The sequence below is a fragment of the Pteropus medius genome, unplaced genomic scaffold (genome assembly GCF_902729225.1).
Source record: "Pteropus medius unplaced genomic scaffold, Ma_sr-lr_union100, whole genome shotgun sequence".
Taxonomy (NCBI): Eukaryota; Metazoa; Chordata; class Mammalia; order Chiroptera; family Pteropodidae; genus Pteropus; species Pteropus medius.
In genome coordinates, this window is record NW_024347791.1 from 9,068,588 (window position 1) to 9,096,519 (window position 27,932).

Genomic DNA, 27,932 nt, shown 5'->3' on the forward strand with positions numbered 1-27,932 from the left:
CATGAGATTCAGATAATAAGAGGTCAACTGGATAAAGACCAAGAAAACCTCTGGAGTATGATAAACTGAGATCCCAAGGCAATAACTGTGTAGCAGGTCTAGAGAGCAAACAGTCCACAGTGATTACGTGATGTATTGAGACATACTGAGTGTTGATTTACACTCTTGGGAAAGAGTTTGGGAAAGAGATGAATGGGGGAAGTATGCACGGGGGGTGGGGGTCTCCTCTTCTTTTTCTTTCTCTTTTTTTTTCTTTGAGTGTGTAGACATTCCCTTAGTCCCCAGTTTACAGTATAGAAGCTCAATCACAGTTGTGTCCAGTGCCCTCTGTCCAAAGTCTCTGTGGTTTAACCTCTTTTGTGAGTAAAGCTTATCTTTTGCTGGGGTGGGTGATGGGCAATTGCTCAGCAGCTGGAGTAGGTGAGGGAATGAGGGAAAATTTCCTCATGTACACAGATTTTTGACCAGTTCTCTTTCCTGTCTCTGTCCCCATCATCTTCCTCACTTCAAGAACTATTGTTATCTCCAATTTCTGATCCTTTCTGGGCTTCTGAGGCACAAGTGAACCTGTTTCTGGGCCTCCTGGATGCTGCTGGTTTAAATTTCAGCTTTCTCTGTCTTTTAAAGTAAGTTTCTACTTATTGATCTTCTTTTCGGCTTCCAAAATTTTATCCTTTTCTTTGATTTTCACTTTTTTCTATCATTTATGGTTTATGCTGTTTTTATTCCACTATAGTCATTTTAGTGAGATTTAGGAGGGAACAAAAGGTAAATATATGTGTTTAACCTGCCATGCTGTTTAAAAAACAGTTTTTTAAAAAATTTAAAATATTTGCAGGCAGTTTAATAAACAATTACAAAGCGAACAATCATTAATCAATACTCAAATCAAGAAATAAAACATTGCTAGCATCCTGAAAGCCCTCAGGTATCCCTTCCTGATGGCAAATAGATTTCCAAATTTCACTTTTAGAAATTTGGGGGAACTTCTTGATGCCAGCAAGCACTGTAAAGTAGGATCAGTATAACAGGTTTAGCATTTCCTTTAGGCAGTTAACAGTGCTCTGTTTTTTGAGGTTGCAAATATGAACAAGCACAGTCCCTTTTCCCAAGGAGCTTATCTCCCTTTCACAAGAATATCTAGCCAGCTCACCACCCTCCTACATGGGAAACTAGTCTCCCTTCCCAAACCTCAGAATGAATCTGTGCAGCCCCAGTGGGAACCCTGCTCTTCTGGCCACAGCCGATTGGATAGAGGTCTAGGGTCACGTGACCCAAGTTGCACCAACTGAATTTCCTCTCTGAGGTATTTAGAATTAGAATTGAAAGATGCTAATTGGTTTCTTCTGCTCACTAAATTAAGGGCATATAAGCACTGGCTTGGACATTTCTCACCATGTACCTGTGACAGTGCAGAGAAAACCCATCTGGAGAGACAGAGGGAAAAACAAGGCAGGCATCTAGAGTGTCTTTCCAGTTCCTGCTTTTGGACTTATGAGACAGTCCTACATTAAGAGCCTTTATTAAAACAACTATAGATGCATCTCGGACTCACTCCAGGACAAGGCTCAGCTCTTGCCAGGCTAACTTGAGACATGTCTGACACAAGCGAGAGTGGTACAGGTACAATCACTTTCAGGTTGAAGCTTCAGAAAAGGACAGTGGCTTGAACATGTAGACCTTGTTGACAGTGACCAAGAACTTGGAGATCTCAGAGTCACTGGAAGTTTCAAAGGCACCAGAGGTCTCAGAGACTGTGAAGGTCTTAAATGCTGCAGGGGTCTCAAAGACCACAGAGGTCTCAAAGACCCCAGAGGCTTAGGAGACAACTGCCAGTCATGTCTCACCTTCCACTAAATCGACTGATACCCAGGTCCTAGCAGCTGAAAAGAAGAGTCCAGCAGGCGACACCAAGAAGCAGAATGCTGACCCTCAGGCTGTGACAGTGCCTGCCACTGAGACAAGAAAGATCAGCTGTGTAGCTGATATGAAGGTCAATACCAAGGCCCTGAAGACTGAGGCTGCTGCCTCTCAGGCTCCAGAAGATGAATCGGAGCCTGAAGGTACAGCTGCCTAGGCTCAAGAGAGTCAGGATACTCAGCCTGAGGTCAAGGCCAAGAAAGCTTGGAAGGTGAAGCACCTGAATGGGAAAGAGGTTGGCAACAGTAATCAGATTCAGGCTTCTGGAACCACAGGTGGCCAAAGGGTCTTAAAGGCCCTAATGGCCTCAGTGGCCTGCAGGGCTTCAAGGGGTCCCATAGCCTTTTGTGCCCACAGAGTATCAAGAACTTGGTTGGCTGCTTGGGCCTGGAGGGCTTTGTTTTCTCTGAGATCTCCTAAGGCCTATAGGGGCAAGGCTCGCCACAGAGGTGCCAAGAGCCTGAAGTGCCACCACCTTATGAGGTGGCCCTTTTGCAAGGGAGAGCAAATGATTTAGTGAAGTATCTGTTGGTTAAAGACCAGACAAAGATTCCCATTAAGTGCTCAGACATGCTGAAGGACATCATCAAAGAATACACTGATGTGTACCCTGAAATTATTGAATGAGCAGGCTATTCCTTGGAGAAGGTATTTGGGATCCAACTGAAGGAAATCGATAAGAATGACCACCGTACATTCTTCTCAGCACCTTGGAGCCTACTGATGCAGGCATACTGGGAACAACCAAGGACTCTCCAAAGCTGGATCTTCTCATGGTGCTTCTTAGCATCATCTTCATGAATAGAAATCAGTCCAGTGAGGCTGTCATCTGGGAGATGCTGCACAAGTTGGGGCTGCACCCCAGGATACTTCATTCGCTTTGGGGGGATGTGAAGAAGCTCATTACTGATGAGCTTCAACAGAAGTCCCTGGACTATGCAAGAGTTCCTAATAGCAATCCCCCTGAGTATGAGTTCTTCTAGGGCCTGCATTCCTACTATAAGAGCAACAAGATGAAAGTCCTCAAGTTTGCCTGCAAGGTACAAAAGAAGGATCCCAAGGAATGGGCAGCTCAGTACCGAGAGGCAATGGAAGCAGATATGAAGCCTGTGGCTGAGGCTGCAGCTGAAGCCAAGGTGAGGGCCGAGATTAGAGCTCAAATGCATCTGGGCCTTGCAACTGAGATGAAGCTGATATTGGACCCTGGGCCAAAGCCCGGATCCAGGAAGGAGCTGAAGCTAAAGTCAAAGCCCAAGAGAGTAGTGGTGCCAGTACTGGTGCTGATGTCAGTGGTGGCTTTGGTGCCAGTGCCAGCTTGACCCCCACTTCCATATTTGGGCTCTTCGCTGGCCTCAGTGGAGCTGATGCCAGCAGCAGTGGCAGCTCTGGTGCCTGTGGTTTCTCTTACAAGTGAGATTTCAGGTATTGCTAATCTCAGCAGTATTTCTCTTCAAGCCAGGGTGCATTCTCAGGAACCTACTCAGCACGTCACTCTAGGCAGCTACTATCAATCAATTTAAGTTGGTACTCTACAATAAATCTATTTGCCATTTCTGAGTTTATTCCTTTTTTTGCTTTTTTTTGTTTTGTTTTGTTTTGTTTTTGGTTGGCTGTCACATTTTGGTATCACAATTAAAAGTGAATTGGGAAAGTTTCAAAACAAAAAAAAAAAAAAAACCCCAACTATAATACTATACCATATGAAGAGGGCTCAAAGCAGTAAAGAGAGTATATCTGGTTATAGAGCAGGTAGGATTAGAAGTAGTGAAATATTTTATGAAAATCTTTGACAGTTGAGATCACTGTAAATGATGGGTAAGAATCTTAACAGGAGGAGATGGGGTGAGAGTATTTATAAGTGAAAGGAACTATACAAGGGAGAGAAAAATTGGGGGCTGTGTTCCAAGAGAATGGGGATGATCATGTCTTCTAGTGAAAATTCAAGAGCTTCTTGAGCAGTTTTTATCCTTGCACGAGCTATGACACATGTCAGCACATTCTAGGTCCTTTTTCCACTTGAAAATAATTATCAGCAAGTGTCAGTTTATTTCCATTGGCCTCCCTCTAGTTACTTTGCCTTAAAAAACATTGAAGAGGCCATCCAAAAAAACTCCTGTATTTCTACAGGAGAAACCTACTCTAAAAAGATGTAATTAATAATACAATGCTATAATCTTCAGTATAAATTTCTTCCTCGTTTCCTTGTTTCAGGGTAAGTGGTAAAAAAACACCTCTCGTCGGTGTGAAATAAGTAATAGCAAATTCAAACATAGTTTTACTCCAGTGAAACCTGTTTGGTTCTGCTGGCACTCTTCTCAATATCTGTATCTATGGCCTTCAGATATAGCAGGCCACCCATTTTCAGGGCCACCAATTACTTTTCTGGGAATAAAGATATTTTCCCAAATTTTAAAAGCACACCAAAAATGGGATTTAAAAAAAGTGTATAAAATACCTATTGTGGTTTAAACAGCCATTTCCACAAACTGTTAAATGTGAATATACTTCTGAAACTTGAATGAACTATACAGTTATAAGGAATTTACATAAATTGTCATATTTTATATTTTTACATGTTTATAATTACAATGATTAGTGAGAGGTGTAAAACTGAACTCAGTAGAAGTTTTGGAGAGAAGCAAAAGAGTGAGATGAGAATTTGTACCACATAGCTAATATCGTTTACCGTACTTAGGGTAAGATCTAGTTTTTATACTAAAATAACTTTTAGGCAACAAGCTAATGAAGTTATGAATTTGAAGGAAGCTCATGTAACACCCTTAAATGTTGATTTGTTCATAATTTTAAGTATTATTTATTCCCAAACCAATCTTTATCATAGTCTTGTATTTAGAACTATGAGGTCAAAATCCTGTCCTTTTTTTCTGAGTGTCTAACACAGATATAATCTTATTACAACAGATATCACTGCAACATTTTTTTTTGTATCATAGATTTTTATATTCCAGTCATAAAATAGTACCATCTATATAACAAAATAATTTAGATAGTGCCTTGTATATAACCTTAATGAGCTTTGACTTTACTCCACTCTGTATGCTAAGTGTACTTCTAAAATCCATGCAAGCTGATTTTTTAAAAAGCATATCCCACTTCAAAGTGCACTTGAGAAATGCTTTCTTCAAGGGATATGAGCAATGAAGAAGGGGTTTGTTTGCTGTGACCAGGCACTACACCTGTCTGCTCTGTGCTCTTGTAGGTCCTGTCTGTTTCTATGTGGCCCTAGTTCCAGTGGTCTTCTGAGTAATTCCTTAAGAGAGTAGCTGTTTGAAAACTCAAGAGGAAAAACTGAAGACTATCAACTTTAAGTACAGAAGGGCAAAAGTAGGAACTAGTCATTGTTACAGTTGATTTGTGTTTTTAAATCTGTGAACTTCTAATTACTTCAAAAATTACTTTCTCCTATGATGAAAAAAGAAATTTAATTAAATTGCCTGTCATACATACTTAGGAAAATACAAAATGACGGCACTGGAGCAATTCTCAAGAAGCCTCTGAACCAACACACCCAGTGGCTGGCTTCAGACCAGAGCACCACCCAATTAGCTCCAAAAATGACACACCCAAAAGGTAGACTCAGCAGGCACCAGAGCCCCACTAAAGCAGATCCCAATCCATGGTGTCAGCCCATGCATAACAGCTCGTCTGCTGTAGTCATGGCCAATCCTCAGAGCCAGTCAGCCTGAGGGTCAGTCCCACCCACTGACATGGCAACAGCAGTCAAGGCTCAACTAGAATAGGAGGGCCAAGGAGACTTTACCACTGGGCCTCAAAGGACACCTAGTACATGAGGCCATCCTGCCAAGACAGGAAGATGTAGCAGATTTACCAAATACATAGAAACAAACAGGGAGTCAGCAAAAATAAGGAGACAAATATGTTCCAAATGAAAAAACAGGAGAAGACTCCAGAAAAAGAACTAAACAAAATGGAAACAAGCAATCTATCAGATACAGAGTTCAAAACGCTGGTTATAAGGATGCTTGATGAACTTAGGAGAATAGATGAACTCAATGAGAATCTCAACAAAGAATAGAAACCATAAAAAAGAACCACTCAGAAATGAAGACTAAAATAACTGATATGAAAAACACCAGGTGGAATCAACAACAGATTAAATGAAGCACAGGATCAAATCAGCAATTTAGAAGACAAGGTAGCAGAAAACACCCAGTCAGAACAGAAAAAAGAAAAAGGAATAAAAAGATATGAGGATAGTTTATGGGACCCCTGGGACATGAAGCATAACAACATTCGCATCATAAGGGTACCATAGGATAAGAGAGAGAATAATGGATCGTAAACCTATTTGAAGAAATAATGACTGAAAACTTCCCAAACCTGGTGAAGGAAATAGACATATAAGTTAAGGAAGTACAGAGAGTCCCAAACAAGATGAACCCAAAGAGGCCCACACAAAAGCACATCATAATTAAAAAGCCAAAGATAAAAAACAAAGGGAGAATCATAAAAGCCACAAGAGAAAGGCAGTTAGTTACCTACAAAGGAGCTCCCATAAAACTGTCAGCTGATTTCTAAACAAAGTTTGCAGACCAGAAGAGACCGGGAAGAAATATTCAAAGGGATGAAAAGTAAGGATCTAAAACCAAGATTACCCCACAAGGCTATCATTTAGAATCAGAGGAGGAATAAAGAGCTTTCCAGATAAGAAAAAGCTAAAGGAGTTCATCGCTACCAAACCAGTATTACAAGAAATATTAAAGAGACTTCTTTAAGAAGAAGGAAAGAAGATTTAAAAAAAATGAATAATAAAATGGCAATAACTACATACCTATCAATAATTACTTTAAATGTAAATGAATTAAATGCTTCAATCAAAAGGCGTAGGGTAGTTGAGTGGATAGGAAAACAAGACCCATACATATGCTGCCCACAAGAAACCCACTTCAGATTGAAAGACACACAGAGACTGAAAGTAAAGGAATGGAAAAGGATATTTCATGCAAATGGAAAAATAAAAAAGCTGTGATAGCAAAATCAGAGAAAATAGACTTTAAATTAAAGTCTATACAAGAGATAAAGGTTATTTCATAACAATAAAAAGATGAATCCAACAAGAGAATATAACCCTCGTAAATCATTAAACATGCCACATACTAACACCCATATTATAAAGCAATTATTGATGGACATATAGGGAGAGAGCAACAGTAATACAGTCATAGTAGGGGTTTTTAACACCCCATTGACATCAATGGTAGATCATCTAGACAGAAAATCAACAAAGCAGCAGCAGCCTTACATGACACATTAGACCAGATGGATTTAATTGATATTTTTAGAACATTTCACCCTAAAGCGGCAGAATATACATTATTTTGAAGCATGTATAGAACATTTTCCAGGATAGACCACTTGTTAGGCCACAAAATAAATCTCAGCAAATTTAAGAAGATTAAAATCAAGCATCTTCTCCAGTTACAATGTTATAAAACTAGAAATGGATTACATGAAGAAAACTAAAGAACATGCAAACAAATGGAAGCTAAATAACATGATACTAATGAATGGGTAACAAGGAGATCAATGAAGAAATCAAAAGATGCCTTGAGACAAATGAAAATGAAACACAATGTCCCCAAACCTGTGGGACACAGACAAAGCAATATTAAGAGGGAAATTCATAGCAATACAGGCCTACCTCAAGAAACAAGAAAAATCTCAAATAAACAATTTAACATTACACTAAAGAAACTAGGAAAAGAGCAACAAACAAAGTCCAAAGTGAGTAAAAGAAAGGACCTAATAAAGATCAGAGCAGAAATAAACAAAATAGAGTATAAATAAAAAAGTACAAAAGATCAATGAAGCCAAGAGCCGGTTCTCTGTAAAGATAAACAAAAATGATGAACCTCTAGCCAGACACATCAAGAAAAAAAGAGAGGACACAGACACAGATAAATAAAATCACAAATAAAAGAGAAATGACAAGTAATACCACGGAAATACAAAGGAATATGAGAAAATACTACAAATAATTATATGCCAACAAATTGGACAACCTGGAAGAAATGGGTAAAGTCCTAGAAATGTGCAATCTTATAAGATTGAATCAAGAAGACATAAAATCTGAACAGAATAACTACTAATGAAATCAAATCAGTAATCAAAAAACTCTCCCCCCCCACAAAAAACAAAATCCTGGACCAGATGGATTCACAGGTAAATTTTACCAAACAGTCAAAAATTAACATCTATCCTCAAATGTTTTCAAAATATTGAAGAGAGAAAGCTCCCAAACTCATTTTTTGAGGCTAGCAATACCTTGATTACAAAACCAGACAAAGACATTACCAAAAAAAAAAAAAAAAAAAAAAAAATTATAGGCCAATATCCCTGATGAACATAGATGCCAAAATCCTCAACAAAATATTAGCGAATTGAATTCAGCAATTCATTAAAGAGATCATACACTATGATCAAGTGGGATTTATTTCCAGGATGTCAGTTTGGTTTAATATCTGCAGATCAATTAATGTGATACATAAACATTATAAAGGATAAAATAAAATAAAGGATAAAAATCATATGATCCTATCAATAGATGCTGGAAAAGCATTTAACAACATCCGGCATCCATTTATGATAAAAACTTTCAGCAAAGTGGGAATAGAACATACGTCAACAATGATGGCCACATATGACAAGCCCACAGCTAATATCATATTCAACAGAGAAAAGGTAAAAGTATTTTCCTTAAAATCGGAACAAGATAGACATCCATTTTCACCACTTTGTTCAACATTGTATTGAAAGACATATGCACAGCAATCATACAAGAAAAAGAAAGAAAAGCCATCCAAACTGGAAATGAGGTAAAACTGTAATTAATTGCAGATGACATAAAACTGTATATAGAGAACCCTAGAGATTCCACCAAAAAATTATTAAATCACATAAATGAATTCAGTAAAGTAGCAGGATACAAAATAAATTTTCAGAAATCAGTTTTATTTTTCTACACCAATAAAAAACTATCAGAGAAATTAGGGAAACAACTGCATCAAAAAACAAAACAAAACAAAACATAGGCATAAATTTAACCAAGGAGGTAAAAGACCTGTACTCAGAAAATTATAAGGCATTGAAAAAAGAAATTGAAGGATACAAATAAATGGATGCATATATTGTGCTCATGGCTAGGAAGAATTAATGTTGTTAAAATGTCCATACTACCCAAAGCAATCTGTAGATTCAATGCAATCCCTATGAAAATACCAATGATATTTTTCACAGAAGTAGAACAAATAATCCTAAAATTTATATGGAACCATAAAAAACTCCGAATAGTCAAAGCAATCTTGAGAAAGAACAATGGTGAAAGTATCATGCTACCTGATATCAAACTATACTACAAGGCTGTAGTAATCAAAACAGCATTGCACTGGCACAAAAACGGACACATTGATCAGTGGAATAGAATAGAGAGCCCAGAAATAATCTCACACCTATATGGTCAATTAATCTATGACAAAAGGCAAGAATGTACAATGGCTAAAGACAGTGTCTTAAATAAATGGTACTAGGAAAACCTGACAGACATATGCAAAAAACAAAAACGAAAAGAGAGATTAGACCATCTTCTTATACCATATATGAGTAAACTCAATATGGATTAAAGACTTAAATGTAAGTCCAAAACCCATAAAACTTCTAGAAGAAAACATAAGTAGTAAACTCTTTGACATTGCTCTTAGTAATTTTTTTGCGGGATGGCGGGGGGAGGATGTGTCTCCTCAGGCAAGGGAAACAAAAGAAAAATTAAACAAATGGATCTATATCAAACTAAAAGTTTTTGCACAGCAAGCCATCAACATAACAAGAAGACAACCTACTGAATGGGAAAGAATATTCACCAATGATACATCTGATAAGTGGTTAATATCCAAAATATATAAAGAACTCATACAACTTAATACCAGAAAAAGAAACAATCCAATTAAAGGATGAACAGGACCTGAACAGACATTTCTCCAAAGAGGACATACAGATGGCCAATAGATGTATGAAAAAATGCTCAACATCACTAATCATTAGAGAAATGCAAAGTAAGATCACAATGAGATATCATCTCACATCTGTCAGAATGGCTTTCATCAATAAATCAACATACAAGTGTTGGTGAGGTTGTGGAGAAGAAAGAACCCTTGTGCACTGTTGGTAGGATTACAAATTGGTGCAGCCAATTTTTGTAGAGAACAGAATAGAGGTTCCTCAAATAATTAAAAAAATCAAACTACCTTATGACCCAGTAATTCCACCTCTGCATATTTATCTGAAGAAATCAAAAACACTAATTAAAAAAGACCTATGTATCCCTATGTTCATTGCACTGTTACTTATAATAGCAAGATATGGAAGCAACCTAAGTGTCCATTAATAGACGAATGGATAAAGAAGAGGTAGTACATATATCCAATGGAATATTACTTGGACATAAAAAGAATGAAATTTTAGCATTTGCGACAACGTGAGTGGACCTAGAGGGTATTATGCATAAAAACAGACACATTGATCAGTGGAATAGAATAGTGAAATAAGTCAGACAGAGAAAGACAAATGCCATGTGATTTCACTTATATGTGGAATCAAAAAAAACAAACCAACAAATAAAACAGGAACAGATTGATAGATACAGAGACAAAACTGATGGTTGCCAGATAGGAGGGGGCTTAGGGGACTCAGTGTAAAGGTGACAGGATTAAGAAATACAAATTGGCAGTTACAAAATAGTCATGGGGATGTAAATACAGCATAGGAATATAGTCAATAATATCATAATAACTATGTATGGTGTCAGGTGGGCACTAGACTTATTAGGGGGATTACTTTGTAAATTATATAATGTCTGTGCTTTACACCTGAAACATATAATATTGAATTTAAACTAATTGAAAATGTTTTTAATTTTTAAAAATACAATAGAAAATACAATTTTTGAATAAAAAGATTTTGATGTTTTCTCAGCTGAATTTTCTTTTTGTGTGTGAAATGAACAAACAACCTTGTATATTCAAAGGCTCATGAATAGAGAATTCATTTATTCTTTTTGAAAACATTGTTTGAATATGTATATCAGACATTTGAAGGATCTGAAAGATATATACGTAGTTCATGACATTATGTAAATGTAATAAAGCAAGAAAAATAGGGAAAACAAACTGTTTCTAATAGTGGTACTTCCAAGATATCTCTTACATCAGCCCCATTGTCAATAAATTAGAAAGCAGCTAAACAATTACACAGTGCCAGCACTTACAGTGCCAGGGGACATTTCACCTTCATTATATCGCCCACATATAATCTCATTTAATCCTCTATAACTCCATGAGAAAAGAGTTATTATCCGCATTTTAGATATAAGAAACTAAGGCATAGAAACTAAGGCCCAAGATATCATGACTAATTGATGGTTTAAGCGAGTGGAGTTTAATCTCAGGGTATTATTCTAACAAGACTACAAAGATATATTGGTCATTAGCTGCCCGAGGTTCTCTTCTTAATTCTAAATAGCTAAAGAAAATGAGTTTTGTTTAAATAGCATTTTCTCATATCTAGAGCTATTGGCTTTAAAGGAAGTTCCCAGAAAGTAGATTCAATTACTAGAAGGGTTATGCTTACAGGTTGCTGTCTTTCTAAACATATATGTAGATAGGTAAATATATATAATATATAAATATGATAAATTTTACACTGTTGGGACATAATTCCAAACCACATATTTTTTCAAGTAATTGCATTATTTGAATTTAACTTTTATTTCTCTCTTTCTTTGTGAAAATGTTATACAAATAATACCAGTTTACAAAAAAAAATTTAAATTTTATATAGCTTTACATACTGGGCTGGGCGAAATGCATTATGTGGATTGTTTACCAAGGGCCAGCTGGTAAGTTATATAGACGTATGAAAATGGACATGGATGGCCTGAAATAGACCTTTCCCTGGGCACATTTGGCTGGAAGGTCTATTTTAAAAGAAAAACCTAAGATCACATTGCTTTACAAGTGTGACTCATGTGTTGTTAGTAATATTTCAAGGCAAGCCACTTAAAATGTGTCCTCAGTACTGATACTGGAAACGATCTTGTATCCCACATGCTTTCGAGTGTCATTTAAGTGCATATGTTTATGCCTTCATTTAACTCGTATCTACATTTGGACAGTACAAAGTACAGCATGTGATTAAGAGAACAAACTGAAATCAGAACTGAATTGAAAATCTTAATCTCCAACATTTCCTTGGGCAAGTGATTTAACCTTTCTAAACCAGTTTCCTCATTTGAAAAATGGAGATGATTCATATCTCAAGGGTAATAGTAAGAATTATACTAGTTGATGTATGAGTGCCAAGCATGTTATGTATCACGTGGAAAGCCTCAATAAATAGTAGGTAGTATTAATACAACAGCAACAATCATTTCTATGAGAGACTGTTGGGCATCAAAAATGATTGTTGAATGAAAACGCAGGAAACCAATGGCAGGGACTTCTTCATCTCGTTTATAACTGCTTGCCTGCCTAAGGACTGGCACCTCAGATGAGTGCACAGTCTACCCAGTCGCCCATTAATTTATCAAATAAGGCAATCTGAAAACTCCAGGCGTATCTTCTTATCAGGACCCTGACTTTTGAACTGTAAAGGCGTGACAACTGCCCTTCGACCAACACTCCCCCATCGGTCGCCTGCTCATTTAAATGGTGCATCCCTTCGGGTGCAGTTGACAAAATTTGCGCCGAGCGCTCCCTGTGGATTCGCGGGACGTGGCTAAAGGCTCCAGTTCTCACCTGCGCAGGTGTCCGCGGTGACAGGGAGATCAGGGCAATTCGGGTCTGGCACCTGGTGAGCGCTCAGCGCTGCGTGGGGGCTTCCCGAAGTCCCAGATCTAGGGGCTCTGTTGGCTGCTGTAGGTGCAGAGGCTGCTGCGGGCGCATATCCCCTTTCCCCTTTCGCTGGGTTCTCGGAACCCGCGGGAACCGACACCTGGAGGACGCCTCCCATCCCCGTAGGGCGCCACGCCCCCGTGCCCTGGGCGCGGGGAAATAAGCAGTGAGCGCCAGGCCGCCCAGGTAAAGCTCCAGGTCAAGCTACGCGCCTCGGAGTCGCCAGTTACGCACAGAGCCCCGGCGGCCGTGTGGCCATGGACGCGTCGCGGGGTATCGGCTCCTTCGGGGTTTGGGACTACGTGGTGTTTGCCGCCATGCTGGTCATCTCCGCGGTCATCGGCATCTACTACGCCTTCGCGGGGAACAGCCAGCACACCTCCAAAGAATTTCTGATGGGTGGTCGCAGCATGAACCCTGTGCCTGTGGCGTTGTCCCTCACCGCCAGCTTTATGTCAGCCGTCACCGTCCTGGGCACTCCCACCGACGTCTACCGTTTTGGAGTCATATTCAGCCTCTTTGGCATCACCTACTTCCTTGTGGTGGTCATCAGCGCGGAGGTCTTCCTCCCGGTGTTCTACAGATTGGGAATTACCAGCACTTACGAGGTAAAGGGCGAGGGGGTTGGGGAAAGAAGGGGGGAGGATTTGTCAAGCTCCTGGAGGGATTTTCCTGGGGGCAGACTCACCTCCAAGGCGAAATCTCTCCCTGCCCATCGCCTTCCCCGCCCTCCCCTTTTGGGAAGAGGTGTGCTTTAAGGAGAAAAAATACGGAACTTACTCTCAGGATCTCAGTCAACAGAGACTTCCAAAGTGATCTGGACTTGTGCTCCTCTAGGGCCCTTTCTGCTTTGACGACTTTGATTCCAAGTCAAGGGGAAAGATTTTAAAACTTTTTATCTTGGTGGAGGGTAAGTCGTTCAAGTCTCAGCTCCTCCTCCCTAAAATGAATCCCCTTGTTCCAGGTCCTCAGCCACTCCTCGCTTTTCCAGGATTGATGGAGAAACATTTGTACTGTCCCCTTCTTCCCCCTCCACACACCCAAAGAGAGGCTGGTGCTCCAGTGGTTAAGGGGCGGTATCTCTTGTCTCACCTGTGTTTGAGACCAGATTCTGCCACTTACTAGCTGGGTAACCTTGGGTGACTTTTTCTCTTTCTTTCTTTCTTTCTTTCTTTCTTTCTTTCTTTCTTTCTTTCTTTCTTTCTTTCTTTTTTTCTTTCACCTAACTGCTTTTTCTTTCTTTCTTTCTTTCTTTCTTTCTTTCTTTTCTTTCTTTCTTTCTTTCTCTTTCTTTCTTTCCTTCTTTCTTTCTTTCCTTCTTTCTTTCTTTCTTTCTTTCTTTCTTTCTTTTCTTTCTTTTATAACTTTCTTTCTTTCTTTCTTTTCTTTCTTTCTTTCTTTTCTTCTTTCCTTCCTTCCTTCCCTCCTTCCTTCTTCCTTCCTTCCTTCTTCTTCCTTCCTTCTTCCTTCAGCCTAGCTTCCTTCCTTCTCAACATTTTGTGCCTATTCTTCATCTTAAAATGGAAATAATAATACCACCTATTTCATCCTGTTCTTGGGAAGATTAAATGAGATGATGCAAGTGTAGCATTTAGAATAGTGTCTGGCACAGGGTAAGTGCTGATTAAATGTTGGCTGTAAGTTTTGTCGTGATGGTGGTAAAGAGGGTTATCTTGGAATCACTGGGAAAATGTGGCTGCAAGGTTCTTAAACAGCTCTACCTTGTCTGTGGAAAGATGATTAAGGAAAACCGTCTTTTCTATTGCATAGGTCCACTGGAATAGCTTTTCTCGAGTTGTCTTCAGGAAAGGGCTTTGCAAAGACCGTAAATGTTTGGTTTAGTTCAAAGAGCTATTGAATGGGAATGCCAAGGATAAAAGCTCAGGGGACTAGTGGACCTCTTCAATCAGGCACTAACCCAGGAGCCACATACACAAACCTGCAGATGTTTCCTCTCTAACAGACGATTATCCTCATTCTCAGCAGCTGCCTCTGTTTTTGAGTTTTATGGTGTTCGCTCCAATCTAAAGCCACTGAAAGGTGGTTTCCTAGTGAGGTTGGTTTAACTTGTGCTTTGAACAGGGCCCCAGTGGCACAATAAGTGTTGGTGACAAAGTACATGGGCTCTAGTAACATTATCTAGGACATGGCATCCCTGGGACACCATTGCCTTCCATTTAATCTGGTCATTGAGTTTGGGAGAGTTTAATCATCAACCCAGAAGTGAGCAGGATGGAATCTCTCTGTTTTGCTCAAACATAACAAACTGGCTGCCCCAGGCCAAACTCAGTCTTGAGTCTTTTTTTTTTTTCCTTTTGACCCTCATGTTGAAAAAAAAATTAATTTAGAATTTAATAATGGTGAAAAGTCAAATAAAACTTCAGATTCTGGCTTCTTTTGAAAACCCAAAAGGCTGGTGACATTGGGCTCACATTCCCTGTGGCTGCAGGAAGCCAGTTTACAGCCTTTACTATCGCTCTCTATTTCTATATTGAGGCTTCATCATTGTGTTTGCATGGTTACTTTCTTCTATAGCGAAATCGTCATTTGCATTATGTCTTTATCAAAAATGCAAAAGGAAAAATGGACAGGGGCAAAGGGAATTCTTGTTTCAAGTTATGAGAGAACATATATCTTAGTGTAAGGAATATTCCAACACGTTAATATATGAACACCTGGCCAAAGCCACGTATTATCTCACAGGACCCATAAGCATTTGAGCCTGTGAGCTCTGTCCAAAACTCAGAAAGGGTTTGAAAAATATGGTGAGAGAACTTTAGTACTCACAGATGAAATGCTGCTCACTGATCTATGCCTCTCCAAGGCAGCAAGCAACATTAAGTCAACCAGAAACAGATTTCCCACACATTTCCAATGGTGGAGGCTAAGTTAGCAGGGTTCTAGCTAAATACTGGCAAAAAGCTAACATTTACAAAATGCTTAATACATGCTAAAATACTGGGCTGATAGTTTTCTATATGTTATCTAACTCAATCCTCAAAACAGTCCTTATAAGGGAGGAACTATGAGAGCCCCATTTTGCAGACAGACTCAAAGTAAGCTAAGCTACGTAAGAGAGCATAAGGCAGTGTAGACACTTTCCTAGAAGCTGTGCAGTGGTGCATATTGGCTGCTTCTGAAGGCTCTCATGAGTCTTCTTGAGGAATATTTGTTTAATGCTGAGAGGTGGAGTCGCCTATACAGAATAAGAAGTCTAGCATTGAGTGATACTGGCATTCTTGCTCAAGTATGAAATCTCTCCATATATACAGTTCGTTAGTCGAAATTGGCTCTTGGGAGCGTTTTTGATATTTCTCACTGCCTTCAAAGTGTAGTCCTGATAGGTATTTAGCAACTTCCAGACCCACAGCCAAGAAGTAAAATTCAAGAATGCAGTTTCATTTGTCACTTCTTCAGTATCTTTCTGGATTCAGCAAAATCCGTGTGTTTGAACCGTGTTATCCAGACTCTCTCTTTTTCTTTCTTTTTTTAATATTCAGAAGTCTTAGCATCCCTAAGTTAGTCAAGTTCTGAAGACCATGAGAGATCTTGATTGATAATAGTCACCTTCTGTAGTTTTGTCCAGAAATCCTAGAGCCTACTGCTTGCTCAGTGACCTGGACTTCTGGGAAGTCTCCAGGTGTTTCTTATTAGCCCAGTAACAACGATAGCTGAGATAGTGATAGACTTTTTGATTATGGCTTAAGGTGGTCTTATGTGAGCTTAAATCTATAGGTTTGCCTGGATCCAGGTGATCACACACCCACACACTCACACACACACATACACACACACACACACACACTCACGTTATTTGGTACAACTTGCTACATTCTTACCTTCATTACATTTTCTCTTTGGCTTTAGTCTCTAACAATGTGGATACGGGTACCTAGAAAAGGCAAAGACTTCTCTGTCTATTCATGCACATTCATTTTTAAATAGAGTTTTATAAAACAGCTCTGAAGAGAGGACACTGCCCTTTTTCCAGGCTTCAAGACACTTCTTGAGTTTTCTAAAAAGCCTTCCAAATTATCTTTAGATGATTTTGACACATCTAATTCACTGAGATTCAAATTCTCAAGGCTTATGGATTTGGATACTAGCTTGTTCATGTCTTCTAAATGAACAATTTACAACATTTTCCACCCATTTATTCCATTTGAAAGTCTCCAAAACCCTGCAAAGTAAGAGGGAAAAGAATTATTTCTGTGATTCTCATTTTCAAGAGAAGGAACCTGAGATTTCGAGTGATTGCCCCAAGCTTGTGGAGTCAGGAGTAAAGCCGCGACAAGAGCTGGAACACGTCCCCTAATGTGCTACACTGCACCATATATTTTTTACCTATCAGTTATTTTTGGAGGTCCTACTATGTGTCAGTGCTACCCACTCACTCTGTATGTGTCTTAGACACATGGTCGGTTTGGTTACTTGTTTATTTTGAACAATGTTGTGTTATATATACAAATTTTGGCATCAAATGGTCCTAGATTTGCATTGTGGCTCTGACAGTTTTTAGGTTGCAACCTTAGTGTTCTGTATGAGCCCCCGTGTCCTCGTGTGCTTATACAGAGTACCTTCCTGTGGAGTTGTTGAGAGGCCAGTGTTCAAAGCAAATACTCTATAAATGTTAGCTGTGATTATGGAGCAAAAATATACAGTGTTTTTCCTCTGATTATTACCTAACATCAGTTTTCCTTCTTTTTTCCCCTGCTATATGAAAAGACTTGTCAGTCTTAAAATTCTCTCCACATGTAGTAATAATATTTAAAGAATGTCTTGGACCTCAGCTTTCTTCCAGCTCCGAAATTCTAGAATTCTATAGTACATTATGATATATAATATAGGAGATAAGCAGACTATATCATAAGATATAGCAGATGTCAAGGAGAGTAGGAAGATTGGTAGGGTTGTTGGCTCTAAACATAAACTTACCTGTGCTGATTTAAGTTAAAATTTATTGGAAGGATATGGGAATAGCACATATAACAAAGGGAAAAGCCGAATGAACATACTAAAAAGGACAGAACCCAGGGCAGACTCTCCAGGCCCCTTGTCAGAATCAATATGCTGCTCCAATCATTTTCTGTCTTTATATCTTGCCTCCGTGAGTCAAATACCCATTAGGAAGAACAGCTGATTGGCTGAGCTTGGGTCATGTGACTCCATCTTGGTCAGAAGAGGCAGGGCACCTTGATTGATAATTTCGTCACAATTGCCTGCAGTGGGAGAGCGTTGATTCCCCTAGTGAATCAAAGGAAATGTATGGAGTCAATATCAAAAGCAAGGGGAAAACAACATTTTGCTCATTCTAAAAATGCAGATCATAATTCCATTTATATGGCATTCTGGAAAAGGCAAAACTAGGGATCGAGAACAAGGATTACTAAGATTCAGGGGCAAGAAGAGGGTTTGACTACAAAGGAGCAACATGAGAAAGTTTTCTGTGGGCGAGGGAATTGTTCTGTATGTGCTAAAACCTATTGAACTTTAGTCTAAAACAAGACTCAATTTTTATGTATGTAAATAAAAATAATAGGAAAATAGAGAAGACATATTAGTTATGAAATGGCTATAAATTTCTAACTTTTACTTCTTAAGCTGATTAAAAAATGTGTCCAGAGGTTTCACATATTAACCATTTTTCCTTTCTTGTAAACAGTATTTAGAACTTCGATTTAACAAATATGTTCGTCTCTGTGGAACAATTTTCTACATTGTTCAAACAGTAAGTAGCTCTCCATTAGTTTATTTTATCTTTTGTCATCTAAAATGTTTTTAACGAAGGCATCCGGGCCAAGCTCTTTTGGTAAACACATGAAAGATGAAAAAGAGATGTTGCAAATAGTAGGAAACAAAAAAGTTTGAAAAAGTTGACAGAAGAAGACATTAGGAAATAATTTTCTTTGTTTGAAAGCATACTTTAAACAATGAATCAGCTCTCTTTTAAATTGAACCATAAGACCCAATTGAAGCAGTCACTGAGTGTGAAACTGCAGAACCATGCACCCCAGAGGTATTTTTAAAGTCAAGTACACAATCCAGTAATTCACGAATATGAAAGTATAGGTTTACTGATTGACACAAATGGAAAGCAAAGATTTACCAAGCAGTCAGTGACAGAGAATGCTCCCCACTGTTCATATTCATCCAGGCCGCTGGTGGCTTGTCATGATTGTTGTCACATAATTTATATCTCTTCCTCTTGGCAGCTAAGTGCTTTAGGGATGGGTTTGCTAATAAAGTCTAGGAAGGCATTTTTGTTCTCATCTCTATTTACAATACCGTTTCTCCAACCAAAAGCTACCTAAGCATTGCTACGACGTAACAGAGTACCTTTGTAAATTATTTAACTGGACTCCATTTTAAATCTTTGTAAATTACATGACTTAAATTATATCAGTCTTTAACACTTGCAGTGTAAAAGGAAGGGAACCTTTGAGGTCTGGTAGAGATCCTGTCACAGAACTGAGGCTTATAGCTTATATTCTCGAACAGTTCAGAGCCTCTTTGGATCATTGTTAGAAGTGCCAATAGAAATGAAAAGTGAGGACTGGTGTTAAGAAAATGTGGCCTGTGATCATGTTTTCAAATCTTCAACTAGGAGAGAATAATGACTGGAAAGCTAGTTCATTCTTGCAAAAGGCGGGAAGTTTTAGTATGTCCCATTTGAAAGACTTCTATCGATCAACCCATGTCATGTAATCAAACATTCAAATAATACATAATATGTTTTTTTATATGTTTTTATAGAGTAATCATAGAATTAGCTTCTATGTGGTATATTTGAAAGGTTAAGTGTAATGAAAATATAATTCTGAGAAAAAAGACATTTATCTTATTCACTATTATACCTTAGATTAATAAATATTTGTGAAATGTGTGAATGAGAAAAATGAACAATATAAAAAAGATGGAATACAGTTTTGATTGGCTTTCAGGAGTTTTTAGTGCAGATTTACACTTTTGTTTAATGTGCAAACTTTACAAACCAGTTTCTAAAATTTTTACTATTTTTCTAATTAATTATGCAGTGATTAATAGCAGTTTGAAGTATGAGGGACCATCTACTTTTAAATTTGTATTCTTTCTTTTTAATTGTTTTAGATCTAGGAAGATTTATTTTACCTGAGTTGATAGATCAATGACTACACTAAACACCACATGAAAAGTCCATATTTTTACACAAAATTGGTCATAAAAGATTTTTTAACCTATGGCCACACCACAAATGGAAAAGGAGAATCAACTTCACTAAAATAAAAATTTTCAAGTTACAAACAAATTTTATTAAGTATATTGAAACTGCTGTTTTAATTCATAATTGAACTTATAGAAAAATATTGATATTTTATTTTATAATTTATACCATTTATTTAGTTTTCTTTTCCCTCCCTAGGTTCTATATACTGGAATTGTTATTTATGCTCCTGCCCTGGCTTTGAATCAAGGTACATTTTAGAGTTTACCAATTATGTCACATTTTGGGCTTCATTTTTAATAGACCTTATTCTTTCTTTGGTGAGGTGGGGTGATGGAGGGATGCTTCCAATAATCTGTATCAGTTTGAGGTAGGAAATGTGGGTTCAGGGTGTACACTAGTGGTTTCTTTGGGTTCCTGGATCTATAGCTCCAAAAGGTCTGTAGATTAGTGGAAGGACAGACCTCACTGGGCAGTAATTCCCTGAGATGTACCAAACAGCCATTCTCCATTCCTTCAGAATGAGCGCCTCCTATAGTCTAAATCATAAATGACCACATTTCCTCCCTTTATGACTAAAACCAGATCCCTTCTTGAAGAGACTTCTGTGTTTGGCCTAGTTACACTGTAAAATCTGGCAGAGAGAGAGAAGCTATGCTTCTCTCCACTTCTGATGTGGTCCAGAAAGCAAAACAAATAAGTTTGTGTGATTTGAAATATCAGACAGTGCTCCTAGTGACAAAAGGACAGATCTTTATAGTGTCCTTATAAACAAAGGTATCAAGGTTGTGCTAATCAGCAAATTACTATACTCTCTAGATCCGGGCAGATAATAGCAGTAAAACTGGGATAGTTTACTGAGGCATAGGTGCGTGTTAGTCATATCCTCAAAAGGTTTTGGGGAAACCCTCTATCCTTTGAATTCTTATCAGTCAGAAGTGAGTTTACCTCTGAAACTTCCTTGTAAAATGGACGAGTGGACTCTGATGGAAAGAATGTAGTGCAGTTCCTGGAATTAATATGAAATGAAAAAAAATCTGCTAACTCCACTCTAATTTTTTTATTTCATGATGAATAGAGAGTAGTTATCATCTAAGTTTATAAAGCACGACAGTATCATTACAAAGAACTTCATTATATAATGTGCTCTTGACCTCTAAATATTAGGCATGTTCCATATCAATATTACCAACATCGTGAGTGGATCATTTCATATGTAAAAAACTGAGCCATAAACTTTATGTTACCTCTTGGCTTTAAGTGTAATTAAAGATGTTGGCTTTAGGGTTTCAAAGTGCAGTTCTTGGAAAAAGAGAATACCTTCAGTCTGTGAAGACGTCGAGGATTCTATTCTTATCACTTTATTGGAATAAGTTAGAAGCCAAGGGACTGCCCTTTGACCACTCACATATCAATTGTGGATTTCACGATGACAAAGGCAGTAGGCGCAAGCTTAGACGCATTACTTGGTTTGCAAAGGGTTCTCAGTAGAAACTTGTTTAACTGAATTGGAACCTAACATTTTCTAGGTATAATCTATTTGTTTTTATATGGGAAACTTCAAACATGTACTAAAATAGAATAATGTGTTGAACCCTAATGTACCCTTTCCACTAATAATTATCAACTCTTGATTTAATACACTCCATGTTCCCCTTACTAGATAATTTTGCTGTGAATCTGAGATATTTTATCATTTTATCTAAATTTAATATGTCTTTTAAAAATAAGGATGTACTTTTTTTTTTATTGTGGTATAATTGACACATAAGATTACATAAGTTTCAGGTGTAAAATATAATGATTTGATAGTTGTATATTTTGAAAAATGATCACCACAATAAGTTAACATCTGTCACCGTACATAGTTATACAATTTTTTTGCTTGTGATGAGAGCTTTTAAGATCTACTCCCTTAGCAACTTTCAAATATACAACACAGTATTATTAACTATGGGCTCCATGCTGTGCGTCATATCTATGACATATATCGTGTAACTGGAACTCTGTACCAGGATGTGTTTTTTTAAATACAGTTATACCATCATCGTTAGTAAAACATTAATTCCTTAATATCGTCAATATAAAGTCTGTGTTAGGTTTCCCTGATTTCTTTCCCCGAGTTTCTTAGAATCAGGATCCAAATAAATTTATGCAATTGTAATTAGTTGATTTGTCTCTTGAAGTTTCTCTCTTGCTTTTTAAAATTGAAAATCATTTTTATTGAGAGATAGCTTATATACAATAAAATGCACAGAGCTTAAGTATACAATTGGATAAATTTTGACTATTTTATACACGTGTTCACCACTCAACTCAAGATACAGAATATTTCCATCATCCAATCCCAGAAAATTTTCTTGTGCTTCTTTCTAATATATCCCTACTATTCTGAGCAGCCAGTTTCTGATTTTTATCACCATAAATTCCTGTTCTCAGAATTTTTTAAATAAATGGAATCATATAGTACCTTTTTTGCATCTGGTTTCTTTTGCTGAAGAAAATGTTTTTGGGACATTGATTCATGTTGCTACGTGTACCAGTACTTTATTCCTTTTTATTGGTTGTATTTGTCATATGTACTTATCAAAATCTGTTTATCCATTCTCTTGTCTATGGACATTGCTTGTGTCCAGTTTTAGGCTATTGTGAATTAAGGCTGCTAAGCACATTCTTGTACAGCTTTTGTTTCATTTTGCTTTGCTTCATGACACATGTTTTCATTTTTATTGAGTGAATACCTGGAAGCAGTATAAAATTAAATGTATATCTGTTCAGATCTAGCACGGAGTAGATGCATGTATGAAATTTAAGAGAAACTGGCAAATAGCTCTTCTAGGTGGTTGTTCCATTTTACATGCCCATCCCACAATGGATGAGAGTTTTGGTTACTGCACACCCTTGCCAACATTTTGTATTTGTCTTTTGATTTTGGCTATTCTAGTTATATGCTCTATTTTTTTGTGGTTTTAATTTGCATTTTCCCAATGACTATTAATGTTGAGCTTACTAGCTCATGGAATAATAAAATGAATAGGAAAAGAAATTCACCTAGTAAAAGGTGGGCAAAATTTGAACAGACACTTTACAAAAGCAAATATTCTTTCAGTCCTTTATTTGGTAAATTTATTCATTTACCCAGGGCTTTTAAAATTCTCTTGGTAATGTTTAATGGTTTTTGATATCAAAGTCTTATACATATTTCTTAGATTTATTTCTCGACATTTGATGTTTTCGATGCTATTGCAATGTTATTATTTTATAATACCATTTTCTAATTATTCATCGTTGCAAGTATATAAAAATAGTCAATTTTTATATGTTGATCTTCTATCCTGAGAACTTGCTAAATTTACTTATTAATTCAAGTAAGTTTTTTATATATTACTAGATTTGATTTGTAATATTTTGTTAAGGATTTTTATAGTCTATGAGGAATGTTGATCTGAAATTTACTTTTCCTTTAGTGTCTTTGTCAGGACTTTTGTTTTAGTTATGCTTATTCATAAATGAGTTGGAAAGTGTTCCCTCTTCTATTTTCTGAAAGAGTTTATATAAAATTGTATATTTCTTTCTTAAATGTTTGATAAAATTCACAATGAAGGCATCTGGGCCTGATGTTAGTTTTTGTAGCAAGGTTTTGGTTTATGGATTCAATTTTTAAAATAAAAATAGTTATTTATATATATTTTCTAATTCTTATTGAGTCAGTTTTGGTGAACTGTTTTTCAGAGAATTAATTCTTTTTATCTAACTTATCAAATTCATTGGCATAAATTTGTTTATAATATTCTCTTGTTATCCTCTTAATGTTTATATGGTATCTATAGTCCCTTCTAATTATTCTTAACATTGATATCTTTTCTCTTTTTTCCTTGATGTGTCTTGCTAGTCTTTTATTGGTGTTTTAATTTTTTCTAAGAACCAATTTTTGGCTTTGATTTACTTGTTTTGCTTTCTATTTCATTAATTTGTGCTATTATATTTATAATATTACAAATATCTTCTACTTTGGGTTTTAATTTTCTAGCTTCTTAAGATAGAAACTTGGATTACTAATTTAAAATTTTTATTTTCTAATGTAAACATTTAAAGTTATAGATATTTCTTTAAGTACTGCTTTATCTGCATCTCAGATTTTGATATGTTTTTGTTATTCAGTTCAAAATATTTTCTAATTTTTCTTGTGATTTCTTTTACCCACATGTTATTTAGAAGTGTGTTACATAATTTTCAAATATTCTATTATTTTCTAACATATCTTTTTATTAGTAATTTTAAAATTAATACTGCTTTGGTCAAAGAATTATTATGATTTTAGTTCTTTGAAATTTATTGAGATTTGTTTTATGGCCCAGGATATAGTCTATCTTGCCAAACATTCCATGTACTCTTATAAAGAATGTGTATTGTGTAGTTGTTGGGTGTAATGTTTTATAAATATGAAAGGTTCAGTTGGTTTATAGTGTTTTTCAAATCTTCAATGTCTTTACTATTTTTTTTTTTACTTGCATCAATTACTGAAGAGGGATATTAACATATCCAAATATAACTGTTAATTTTTTCCTTTTCTCCTGTTCTGTCACTTTTTACTAGATATATTTTGAAGCTCTTTTTTTAAATAATTTTTTAGTTTTTAGTTATAGTTGGCATACAATACTATATTAGTTTCAGGTGTTCAACATAGTGATTAGACATCTATATAACTCACAAAGTGGTCATCCCCAATGACTCAAGTGTCCCTCTGACACTGTACATAGTTTTTATAATATTATTGGCTGTATTCCTTATAATATATTTTCTATCACCATGACTATTTTGTAATTACCAATTTGTACTTCTTAATACCTTCCCCTCTTTTTAGTGATCCCCCCACACCCTTCCATCTGGTAACCCTCAAAATGTTCTATGTATCTATGAGTTTGTTTCTGTTTGTTTGTTTTGTTCTTTAGATTCCACATATACGTGCAATCTTAAGGCATTTGTCTTACTCTATCTGACTTAGTCCACTCAGCACACTACCCTCTAGGTCCATCATGATATATCTTTTTCCATCCCCTTACTTTTAATCTGTGTGTGTCTTTTAATCTGAAGAGAGTCTCTTGTAGGCAGCCTATGTAAGGGTCTTGTTTTCTTATTCATTCAGCCACCCTATCTTTTGATTGAAGCATTTAATTTTTTTTCTTTTGAAGTACTTGTTGATAGATATGTAGTTATTGCTATTCTTTATTTAGACTTTCGATACATGTATTTTTCTTCTACTTAAAGAAGTCCCTCCAACATTTCCTATAATACTGGTTTGGTGGTGATGAACTCCTTTAGCTTTTTCTTTTCTGGGAAGCTTTTTATCTGTCCTTCAATTCTAAATGATAGCCTTGCTGAGTAAAGTAATCTTGGTTGTATGTCCTGGGTTTTCATCACTTTGAATATTTTGTGCCAAACCCTTCTGGTCTGTAAAGTTTCTGTTGAGAAATCGACTGACAGTCTTATGTGATTCCCTTGTATGTAACTAATTGCTTTTCTCTTACTGCTTTTAAGATTCTCTCTTTGAATTTAACCTTTGGCATTTAAATTATGATGTGTCTTAATGTGGGCCTCTTTGGGTTCATCTTGCTTGGAACACCCTGAACTTCCTGATATTGTATGTCTATTTATCTCAAGTCAGGGAAATTTTCCATCATTATTTCTTCAAACAGGTTTTCAATTCCTTGCTCTCTCTCTTCTCCTTCTGGTACCCCTGTGATGCAAATGTTGTTATGCTTGACATTGTCCCAGAGGCTTCTTAAACTATCTTCAATTTTTTGGATCATTTCTTGTTGCTGTTTGGGTATCCTCTGCTATCCTGTCTTTTATGTTGCTGAGTCAATCCTTCATTTCAACCACTCTGTTGATTCCCTCTAATGTACTCTTCAACTCAGATTGTATTCTTCATTTCTGACTGGCTCACTATGATGTTTTCTATTTTCATTTTTATGCTTTTTAAAATCTCTTTGTTAAAGTTCTCACTTGAGTTCATCTACTCTTCCCCTAAGTTCTTTGAACATCCTTGTAACCAGTGTTTTCAACTCAGCATCTGATAGATTGCTTGTCTCCATTTTGATGAATTCTTTTTCTAGAGCTTTGTTCTGTTCTTTCATGTGGGACATGCTTCTTTGTCTTCCCATTTTGGCTGCCTCCTTGTATCTGTTGCTATGTATTAGGTAGGGCTCCCAAGTCTCCTGGTCTTAGTAGAGTAACTTTATATAGTAGGTGTGCTGTGGCACAGACCTGGAAGGGGTCCAGCTGTAGGCCAAGTTCAACTGTAGCCTGTATACCTCTGGGGCCACCTAGTGAGAGTCACCAAGCAGTCCACATATGGAGCCACCCATGCTGAGCCTATAGATGCCTTGAGGGCCCAAGTCTGAAACCAAGGCCAGCTGCCACTGGTGCGAGCCTTGGGGCTACTCAGCAAGAGGTACAGAGCACTCGAGGCCAGAGGCTGCTTCTTTGGGCTTTGTGAGCCTTTGAGAGATTTTATGAACATTCACAGCAGGAGCCAAGATAGCTCGTTTATATGGAACAAATTACTGGAAGTGGCTTGAGTGGGACCACCGGTTGAGAGAGGCAGAGTCTTAGGGAATCCCCTGGGTGGAGCTATCTGTTTTATCTAGATTGTTGGCACCTGCATCTGTAGGCTGGGATGGGGCAGGGCTCAACAAAGGTATAATGGCTTCTGCTTGCACCTCTGTCTGGTCTCAAGCTGCCCCTCCAGCCCTCGCCTTGAGCCAGATAGCTCAGCATCTCCCTGGTACCCCTCGGGCAGCTGCCCCAGTGCTGGAGTTCAGAACGAGTGAGTCAGCAAGTAAGACAAGTCTCCACTTCCCGCTGCTCTCCATCTCACTCAGCCACAACCTTCACTGGTTTTCACAGCCAGAGGTTGTGGGGACTTCTCGTTTCAGCAGTGGAACTCTGGGCTGGGGAACCCAGTGTGCAGCTCTTCAGGTGGGGGAGGCGGCTCTGCTGCTAAGATGGCCCTCCCGGTTCTTGATCACCACACGGGGTTTTGGGACCACACTGTTTCTCATCTCTGCCCCACCTACCATTTTCAGGTGACCTGTTATTTGTGGTGACCTAGTTGTAGTGCTTCTGTTCAGCTGACCTCTGGTGACTCTATGTACTGGTTGTTCTGTAGTTTTGTTAAAACTTTGGTGTGGTTGCTAGAAGAGACATGTACATCTTCTATCTTAATCTATGTCATCTCGAGAGTCTAGCCTGACTCTTTTGAAACACTTTTAAAATCTATTTTAATTTACAATCTCCCTCCTTTTTTTAAAATTACAATTTATTTGTTGAAGAAATTGGGTCATTTGCTCTGTCAGGTTTTCCAGATTGTTGGTTTTACGGATTGTATCACCATGAGGTTATTTAATGTTCCCTAGTCCTCTATATTTTTTTGTAAACTAATAGTTAGATCTAGAAGCTTTCTCAGACTCCAGTTCAACTTTTTAGAAAGAATATTTTGTAAGGGGTGTCATTTATTTCCTTCAAAATTCACAGAATGTTAGTCTTTGTAAATTTTTTTTTTTATTATTGGCCATTAATGATCATTCTAGGTCTATTATTTCATCAGGACTTATAAAATGGGATATTGTCATTCTATAATTCCTCCTTAATTAGTTAAGGAAAGCAATTGACCTTTGCACATTAACTTGTATCCTGCAACTTTACTATATTTGCTAATCAGTTCCAGGAGATGTTTTGCTGATTCTTTCAGACTTTCGACATAGATGATCATGCCATCTATGAAAAAAGAGAGTTTTTTTCCTTCCTTTACCATCTGTATACTTTCTATTTCCTTTTCTTGCCTTATTGTATAAGCAAGGATTTCCAGTATGATGTTGAAAAGG

The 27,932-nt window shown here is 37.3% G+C and overlaps 1 protein-coding gene and 1 pseudogene across 5 annotated transcripts in view; both read left to right on the forward strand.

Annotated features, from left to right (window-relative positions):
• Positions 1–27,932, forward strand: part of SLC5A8 (solute carrier family 5 member 8) — a 97,282-nt gene that overhangs the window by 35,401 nt on the left and 33,949 nt on the right. For 4 of the 5 annotated variants that reach the window (XM_039877974.1, XM_039877973.1, XM_039877975.1 and 1 more), the window contains 2 exons: positions 18,508–18,573; positions 20,245–20,296. In XM_039877974.1, coding sequence (XP_039733908.1) covers positions 18,508–18,573; positions 20,245–20,296 — 118 coding nt within the window. Of the gene's footprint in view, positions 1–12,866; positions 13,454–18,507; positions 18,574–20,244; positions 20,297–27,932 lie in introns of those variants that run through there. The other variant, XM_039877971.1, reaches the window with a different exon arrangement.
• LOC120614968 (melanoma-associated antigen D2-like) lies at positions 1,388–3,477 on the forward strand (annotated as a pseudogene).